Consider the following 8,353-nt stretch of genomic DNA (forward strand, 5'->3'; position numbering starts at 1 on the left):
GGGAAGACCAAGATAACCCTTTTGTAGATAACAAAGTCGGAAATTATTTTTAAATATATTATATTCAATCCAGTTTTCTCGTTTCGTATGTTTGCATGCATATTTATATGTGATTTTAGAGGCATATATGTTATACATAAATACTTAAATGCTATCTAAATTAATAATGTTTTCTCGTTTTATATTATTGTATATAAATGAAACAATTTGCTTTTATTACTATGTTCTTTGTGTTATTGTAATAATAATGAGGCATAACAATAAATTTGGGATTGAGGGAAACTTGGCTGAATTGCAATGAAATCCATAAGATTAGCCAAGACTCCCAGGTATACAGATACAAAAAGACACACGCAAACATTAGGTCGGTCGGAGAGTTGGAATCGCCTGTGTTGGGCCCCAAATGTAGACGCAACAAGAAATGCGTGTCTAACAATGAAAAATAAAAATTCACCTACTAGTAAAGATTTAATAGGGTTTCTTTATCATTTTAAAAATGTACAGTTTTCCGTTACTAAATGTAACGAATAGGTGTGTATGTATTTATTTATGTTGTTACTGTTCCCTGCATAGTACGTATGATTGCTCCAAGGCGCTTTGCCGGTTTAGGAGGGATGTAAATATGGACGTTCGGTTTTTTGACCACGCCATTGTATTGGTTTTATGAAACTGTCTTTCCCGCACGTAATGGTCCGCGTGTTCGCTTGGCTGGTGGCTCAGCTATACTACCACTCTCCTCGTACGTGACGGTGTTATCCTAAAAAAAAACACAAAAAACAAAAAACGCACACAAAGTTTAATAAGACTCGAATTCATTTATCAATTTCGCAATTTCTACGCACTTGTGCATTGGTTGGTGAATTTTCATTGCTCGGTAGATGATCAGCTGTGCGTTTTTCGCCAACTAAGCGCAATGTCAGATTCGCGCTGCCGGCGGCCGAAGTAGTAAGTTTTTTAACGACCGGCGCTGAGACTGTTGTTGATGAAGTCAACTTCGACGCCGCTGATATTGGACTCGATGCTAATGTGTACGTGTCTAAAGGTATGTATACCTTTGTATTGTTGCCTGGTTTATCCATCGGTTTATAATACATTTCTGGTAAGTGTATTTGTACAGGAAAAGAATTTGAAGAAGTGCTACCATCGCCGATTTTCGAGTTGATTATGTACAGGGCTAGATCACATGCTGCCCACATTTTCTAATATTACAAAAATTATAATTATAATTATCCGATTGGCATAACTGTCATTAGGAATATTATACTTACCAAGTTATACGAATTATCTTCTGCATTCGGTGCGGTGTCCTGATGGTTTTTCATCATCTGTATTAGATTCACGTAGAAACTGTAAGAGAATGCTTCACGCTTCATCATAAGTGGTTCCAGGATAAAGCGTAAACATTTTTCCACTTGTTTTAGCTGTGCACGGTCTTCGTAGTCGGTGAAGGCTGGGTCATGTGCTAAAACGGGTATCGCAAACGCTAGCATGAAATCAGGTAAAATATATGTGGTTTGCGCATCACTTTTGCTCTCCGTCGCTATAAAATTGGAATTCACGAATAAAATAGAACATTTCAGTCAATTAATTTCTAAGTGCTACGTACACATTGTCGCTATTGTTTTGATATATTCACGTCGCTTGTTAACGTCCATTTCCACATAGTTGCGAATGACCTCACATTGTCTGAAAAAAAATAAGCAAGCAGTTAGTATTGTTTCATAACTTTCATATGATAATGATTTGCGATCACCTTTTATCAGTTTCATGGCCAACTAGAGCATAATAACCCATAAAATCTAGTGGTAAGCATTTATTGGGCAAACCCTTGCCCAGTCCTTTATGCAGCTTTCGGGCGAACATGTCACGCACCTCAGGAACGGGATCACACTGTAAAACGAGAAAGAACGGAGTGTTTATGTTTGCTTTTACATAGAGACATATTTTTCGTGATTCTCACCATGACTTGCGATAGGTTGAAATACTGTTCCGCATTGTACTGATCGCCAACTCCTTTTTGTTCGCAAATCTTCAGCATAGCACAAGCGGCACTAAGTCTCAACCACGATTTCTCAGCGGGACACAACCGATTCTGTTCTAATAGATCACCACGCTGATTTATGAATGCGATCAGCATACGGAACGTTTTCTGCGCTGCATGTTCATCCGAACGTAAGCCGATTAGCCAACGTGCCATCGTTTTAAGAGCGTCCAGTTTGCAAAGTGTGTCAGCAGGCAGTATTTCCTTGTCACACCAGTCCCCAACGGGCAATTCACACTCCCGCGTCTCCGAAACGCCTTGAATCAGCAGCTCTTTGACAACACGTCGTGCTATCATATTTTTAACTGGCGTGAGAAAGGCTTGTGGCATATGGTAGGCAATGTGGCCCAGCGTACAAATTTTCGTATGTTGATATGGATCTTGTGGGGAGAGTGTGACTCGTAAAGATTCAATGATTTCGTTAAATATTGGATGCACTATAGGCGTTTTGGGTGGTGGACCGATAGAGTCAGAGCCAACGTTTCCTGCTAATTGAGTTTGCACATTGACAAATATGCAACGCACTGCATGCTTGGCCTGCTTTACGGTTCCTGTTAGTGCAAAGTCTTTGCAAATTGATGCCAGTGCTTCCAAAATAGCTGGATTGATGTCACATAAAGGTTGATACCGGCCCAGATGGGCGAGCGCCTTAAGTATAAGTGGTGCGGCATAATCCTCCTCGTGACTTAATAAGGCGATCATGTGTCGTAAGGTTTCATCGGTGAAAAAATGCGCAGAAAATATATACGAAAGCATCTAAATGAGAGAACGATTAGGACGCCATTTCTAAAGGGAAAATAATGATCAAGCTTACACATAAGAATTTAAGACCACGTTCACCGGCTTCCTCACTGGGTATACCCACTTCTTCTAAAACTTTACCACGTTCCATGCATTGGTCAACAAGGCTGCGTTAATTATATTGACATTATAAAAAACATTTCATAAGACCTATGCATCACTTACCTTACTAAAATACCGACTGACTCCTTATCAACCATGACCGATGCAATTCGCTCGATCAACATTTTGACGGTATTGTAATATACATTGGCTGCCATTGGATTTCCAAGTTTCTTTAGAAGCAGAGACATAGTGTCGGCACATTCTTTGCAAGACACATCGCGCTTCAAAATTATCTCCATGTAACGCAGCAAGGATGCATCTTTACGCATATTGATGCTGAATTTTGCTATAAATTCAGTCGCTTTTAGAGGGTCTGGCAGTAACCTATATTTATTGAGTTGTATTAAAATCTATACTAAAAATCGTATTTACTGTAAACTTACTTGCAAATTATGGCCTGTTTCACGTTAAGTTGATTTTGCATTTTTTGTGTAAGTTCTTTGGTGTGATGCATTTTTACCCAATCACTAACGGTTTTGCGTGTTTTCATTTGATTTTTTTGTATTTCCATAAACGCTTTCATTGCATTATCATCGAGTGTACCAAAAAGGAGGTATAACTTCTTCATTCTTTCCTCCGAAGGCAATTTGTACGGTACTAGGCAGGTGATAAGTAAACGTTCCACAAGGAGCCGATCCTCGATTCCCGGCATGTAATAACCATGCAAAATTTTATTCTTTATCCAACTTACTGACTCTTTTAAGTCAAGCGACAGGTCATTGGGTTCACACAGCACCCGTTTATAAACAAATGCCAGACCATTCATAGCTTCTTTTCGGATTTTAAATTTTTTATCCAGCGTACGTTCTCGTACAATATGCAATAAATCCTGTGATTCACACACTATATTGAATTCCCTTTTAGCCGTCGCAACAATGGCCATCACCACTTCATAGCGGACTGTTTCGTCGGAATCATGCTGTCGTGCGCGTAAACAATCGATTATATCTTTTCGCAAATGTGGATGGTTTAATAGAAAATGCATTGAAGATTGTACACATTTGACACGTATCGCTGGCGCAATGTCGCAAAAACGACCCAAGAGCATACGCAATAATGAGGTATGTTTTTTTGAGAGCTGAGAGTCCTTTTCGGAAAACATTCGAGCCAATAAAGACACGGCCTCTGTAAATACATTAATTAATTATTAAAACAATAAAAGACATCAAAGGACAAAATGACTTACTCATCCGCTCTATTTCAGTTGTTGACTTTAGTTTACATTCCAATTGTGGCAGAACGGAGCACATTAGATTCGGACTAATTTGATAAAGTTCATAGATGAGATCATACATTTTTCCAGTAATCGCAATATTTTTATCAATTTTACCCAATATGAGGACTTGGTTAAAAAACTAGAAAAACAAAAATTTAATTAACATTTATCAAAATACAAATATTTGATTCATACAATTTTTATAATTGGTTCCAATGCGTAACTTGTCTTTTGAATCAATTGCTCTGCTAATTGATATGCATGAATGTTAGCAGATTTTTGAGGCTCTACAATGTTAATCAAGATTAAATCTAATAATGGTGTAGTCAAATTGTCAGCTTCCGTAATAAGAGGACTCATGATATCAATCATGAAATTTTTTACTTTGGTGCTGTGATCATCGCTGAAAATACCAATTAATATTAATACGCTTTTCACGACACGATACGATAATATGTTTAAAATGTGTACACTTACTTAATAATTTTAAACAACATAGCAAATAGTTGGCAGAAAATTTTTTGGCAATCTTCAATTTCAAAGCACATATTGAACGATTTCACGAAGGCTAAGTTTTCAAGCAGGTAAAAGTATCTTTTGAAAGATGCATCTTTTGGATCTTTAAGACCGTTGAGCTGCTTAATGAAAAACATAAATATAGCTTTGATTTGATCCTGGTCTTTATAAGGTGCCTCGGGGGCAAACACTCGCAATATATCAGCAATGCAACAAGCAACTAAAAGTTGTACATCGCGCGATGAATGCTGTAGAAAATAGTCATCTACTAACATCAGTGCTAGTTGTATATAATCAGGAACGTGTTTTTCATCTTGGCCCATAGCTTGCAATGCATGAGCTAGAGTCTAAGGGAAGATATATTATTGAAATAAAAGTGAATGTTACTGCTTTCTTTCTTACCTTAAGTCTGCGAATAAGCTCGTCCGTCCCTAAATCCTCAGTCAGCGGACGACAACCTGAGGGATATTTTACGTCCGTCATGTTTATCAAAATATGATGATTTATTTGGGTTTTTAAAGCGAGTTTTTTTTTGTTAATTTTCACGAATACTTAGAAAAAGCTGTATATGGAAAATATTGAATATTTATCGTTTAATAAAATGTTATTAACTTGGTATTAAATATATTTGATATTATTATAAAAACGCAGTGGTTTTTAGACAAAACATACCAGGCATGATAAATAAATAAGAAAAAATAAATGAATGTAAATATCGCGAGTTGTTAAGGATGACAGAGTTGCCAAACTTTTTAAATTAAAGTATTTTTAATTTATGCAACTATTTTATTTTTTTATACCAAACTTCTAAAACTAAATGTCCCTTTGCTTATTTACATACAGTCACATGAAACAATAATTTTATTTTTAATTAGGAGTAAAGTTTAGAAAACAAATAACACATCAACCAATGCAAAATTGTATTTTTATATTTTGCAATGGCATCACTGGGTAATGTCTAAAATTCTGGAAAATTGCTTCACAATTTTGGGGCTTCTGCTTTTATATTTATACACTCATCATAAAAATATATAGAAAGTCCACAACTTCATTTTTACTTCAAACGAATTTATATAGTTCAAACACCGGCTAGCTCGTTTTCATATATTTTTCGTTTTTTGCATTTTCTTATCGTCTTTGCGTTTCACATCAGCGCTAGTTGCCGCTGTGGCTGTCACCACCACTGATACACAACACGAAAACATATTTTATGCTTACATATTTATTTAATAAATATTACGCTCTGTAGTAGGAGACATCGAACGCTCACTTTTTTGTTTCTTTTAACGAAGTTTGCATATCTTTATATTAATTGTTAATAGATTTTCGCGCAATTACTTCACAATATTTTTACGCTTTTCTTTCCGTGTGTGCTTCTTCTTTAACCGAATGTAAAACCGAACGCCATCTTTTGAGGCGTCGCTATTGCTCAAACTTCCGTTGTAGATGGCGCTGCTATTAATGCAGTTGAAGTTTTACCTCCAGGTGTCACTATCATCAATAATATTATTCATGAATATTCAGCGCTAATTTAAAAAATAATTTATAATTAAATTAAACACAAAAATAAATAAAAGATTTTTTTTATTTGAGCAGGATTATTTAACAATCTGAAGGAAATAAAATTTCTTCATAAGTATTTTTTTAGTATCCATAATTTTTAGATATGATTTTATATCCAGCAACGTTTGTGCAACTCTGGTGATGTTTTATCTCTCCAGGCTCATAACAATCAGTTTTTTGATAGTAGAAAAAAATATTCATCTTTCATTTCACTTGTTTTAAAAATTAATTTGAAATAATATTAGATTAATATTCTATAATAAACAGTTTTGATATTTAGTTTTTAACTGGTTGTTATAATTACGTACATACATTATTAAGATATTATGGAGCAAATACCATTTACTTGGTTATTTATTGCAGCAGGTGCTATTTGGCTTATCAGGTATTCGATAATGTAATTTAGTTAACACTATATATAACAAAAACATACCTTTAACAGAATGTATATGCAAGGAGGGAAATATCGGAAGAGTACAACTGCGATGGGGAAAGTGGTTATTATTACAGGTGCAAACACTGGCATTGGAAAAGAGACTGCCCGTGAACTTGCTAAGCGAGGAGCTACCATCTATATGGCTTGTCGTGACATGGCAAAATGTGAAAAAGTAAATATTACAAACATTAAAAATCTAATAAACGATTTACTTTTGAAGTCCTCATTATTATTTTATAATTATAACATACGTACATATATTTTCATGAGATCACACAAATTAAATTCTTATTTTTGTATTATAAGTAACAAAAATAATTTAAACTACACTTTAAACATTAAAATTGTTAGCATATTTATGTAAATGAATTCACATATTTGCAATAATTTATAATTTATTTTGTATTGAATTAATACGTAGTTTTCGTAGGAATCTTCAAAGTCTGTAAATCGGATATATTTTTCCTATTTTAGGCACGACAAGAACTTATCAAAGACACTTGTAACAAAAATATTTTCGGCATGAAACTTGATTTGGCGTCCCTGAAGTCAATTAAAGATTTTGCTGATAAGTATGTACTATTATAATTTCATTCCAACACATAATCAATTCATATGCAATATAAATTTATAGTTACAAGAAAATCGAGTCCAGATTGGATATTTTGATAAATAACGCTGGCATTATGTCCTGTCCGCGAATGGTTACTGAAGACGGTTTCGAAATGCAGATTGGTGTTAACCACTTAGGACATTTCTATTTAACTAATTTGCTTCTTGATCTACTAAAGGTATTTAATTTGCAATTATCTGTAAATACAATGTTTAACATATTGACTTTTAAAGAAATCTGCACCCAGTCGTATAGTGGTTCTCTCAAGCTTAGCGCATAGAATGGGGCCCTTTAAAAAGAATGATTTTCTTAGTGAACGTTCATACAACTCTACACTAGTTTACACACATAGTAAAATTGCTAATATTTTGTTTGCACATGAATTAGCTAAGCGATTGCAGGGGACAAAAGTGACTGTTAATTCATTACATCCCGGTGCAGTGGAGTCTGAATTAATGCGTCACAGTACTATTATTAATAATCCAGTCTTTCGGTATGTATACTTCAACATGTTTACTTCAACATTTACAAAAATCAACTAATTGTTTATTGCAAAGGCCTATTGCAACTGTTTTGAAATGGCCATTTTTCAAAACAACTCCAAATGGCGCGCAAACCACGCTCTACGCAGCTTTGGATCCAGACTTGGAGTTAGTTAGCGGAGCTTATTTTACCGATTGTAAGCCGAATAAAACCGCGGCAGTTGCTCGAGACAACGAATTGGCTAAATGGCTGTGGGACGAAAGTGAGCGTCTAATCAATTTGAAATTGATACAGTTGGGTCTGGAAGAAATGTAGAATGTATTTGTAAAAATTGGGAGCATATCTACTTGACTGCAACGTTTTGAACGATTGCTGTTATGATTTGCAAAACGGTATTTATATGAAGCTACATATGTGCATATATATAACCAAAAATAAAAATAATAAATATATACAATATATATATGTATATGAGATTAGCCTTTAATTCGAATTATTCACTATGTTCTCCTTAATACACAAAAAATCAATTGGACATGTGTTATAATTATTTATTAAATAAAACAAGATCCACATAAA

General features: G+C 34.8%; 2 protein-coding genes across 4 annotated transcripts; one reads left to right on the forward strand and one right to left on the reverse strand.

Moving 5' to 3' along the window:
* Positions 1-43: 43 nt before the first annotated feature.
* Positions 44-6,109, reverse strand: LOC105213382 (sister chromatid cohesion protein PDS5 homolog B-B). Of its 3 annotated transcripts, none has more exons than XM_011186138.3 (14): positions 5,898-6,109; positions 5,082-5,241; positions 4,641-5,026; positions 4,359-4,566; positions 4,134-4,302; positions 3,331-4,072; positions 3,008-3,271; positions 2,856-2,949; positions 1,961-2,797; positions 1,754-1,890; positions 1,607-1,686; positions 1,269-1,540; positions 843-1,199; positions 44-757 (listed from the first exon to the last, which is right to left on the reverse strand). In XM_011186138.3, the coding sequence occupies exons 2-14, from the start codon at positions 5,160-5,162 to the stop codon at positions 662-664; spliced, it is 3,723 nt and encodes a 1,240-aa protein (XP_011184440.1). In that variant the 5' UTR covers positions 5,163-5,241; positions 5,898-6,109; the 3' UTR covers positions 44-661. The 3 variants fall into 3 exon arrangements, with proteins under 3 accessions (XP_011184440.1, XP_028896980.1, XP_054090962.1); XM_029041147.2 differs by having other exon boundaries at positions 5,950-6,101; XM_054234987.1 differs by lacking the exon at positions 5,898-6,109 and adding an exon at positions 5,352-5,370.
* A 283-nt stretch (positions 6,110-6,392) lies between these two features.
* LOC105213381 (retinol dehydrogenase 12-like) lies at positions 6,393-8,261 on the forward strand. The gene is made up of 6 exons (XM_011186137.3): positions 6,393-6,627; positions 6,685-6,850; positions 7,153-7,250; positions 7,313-7,469; positions 7,525-7,784; positions 7,849-8,261. The coding sequence occupies exons 1-6, from the start codon at positions 6,569-6,571 to the stop codon at positions 8,087-8,089; spliced, it is 981 nt and encodes a 326-aa protein (XP_011184439.2). The 5' UTR covers positions 6,393-6,568; the 3' UTR covers positions 8,090-8,261.
* The last annotated feature ends 92 nt before the right edge of the window (positions 8,262-8,353 follow it).

This window comes from Zeugodacus cucurbitae, chromosome 6, assembly GCF_028554725.1.
Source record: "Zeugodacus cucurbitae isolate PBARC_wt_2022May chromosome 6, idZeuCucr1.2, whole genome shotgun sequence".
NCBI classification, from domain to species: Eukaryota; Metazoa; Arthropoda; class Insecta; order Diptera; family Tephritidae; genus Zeugodacus; species Zeugodacus cucurbitae.

Bases quoted from the DNA above. Each gene is read 5' to 3' on its own strand.
- LOC105213381 (XM_011186137.3), top strand. From the start codon at position 6,569: ATGGAGCAAATACCATTTACTTGGTTATTTATTGCAGCAGGTGCTATT. The intron at 6,628-6,684 runs GTATTCGATAAT...TACCTTTAACAG, and splicing joins GGTGCTATTTGGCTTATCAG to AATGTATATGCAAGGAGGGA. The intron at 7,470-7,524 runs GTATTTAATTTG...TGACTTTTAAAG, and splicing joins TGCTTCTTGATCTACTAAAG to AAATCTGCACCCAGTCGTAT.
- LOC105213382 (XM_011186138.3), bottom strand. From the start codon at position 5,162: ATGACGGACGTAAAATATCCCTCAGGTTGTCGTCCGCTGACTGAGGAT. The intron at 4,303-4,358 runs GTATGAATCAAA...TTGTTTTTCTAG, and splicing joins TGGAACCAATTATAAAAATT to TTTTTTAACCAAGTCCTCAT. The intron at 2,798-2,855 runs GTAAGCTTGATC...TCTCTCATTTAG, and splicing joins GTGGTCTTAAATTCTTATGT to ATGCTTTCGTATATATTTTC.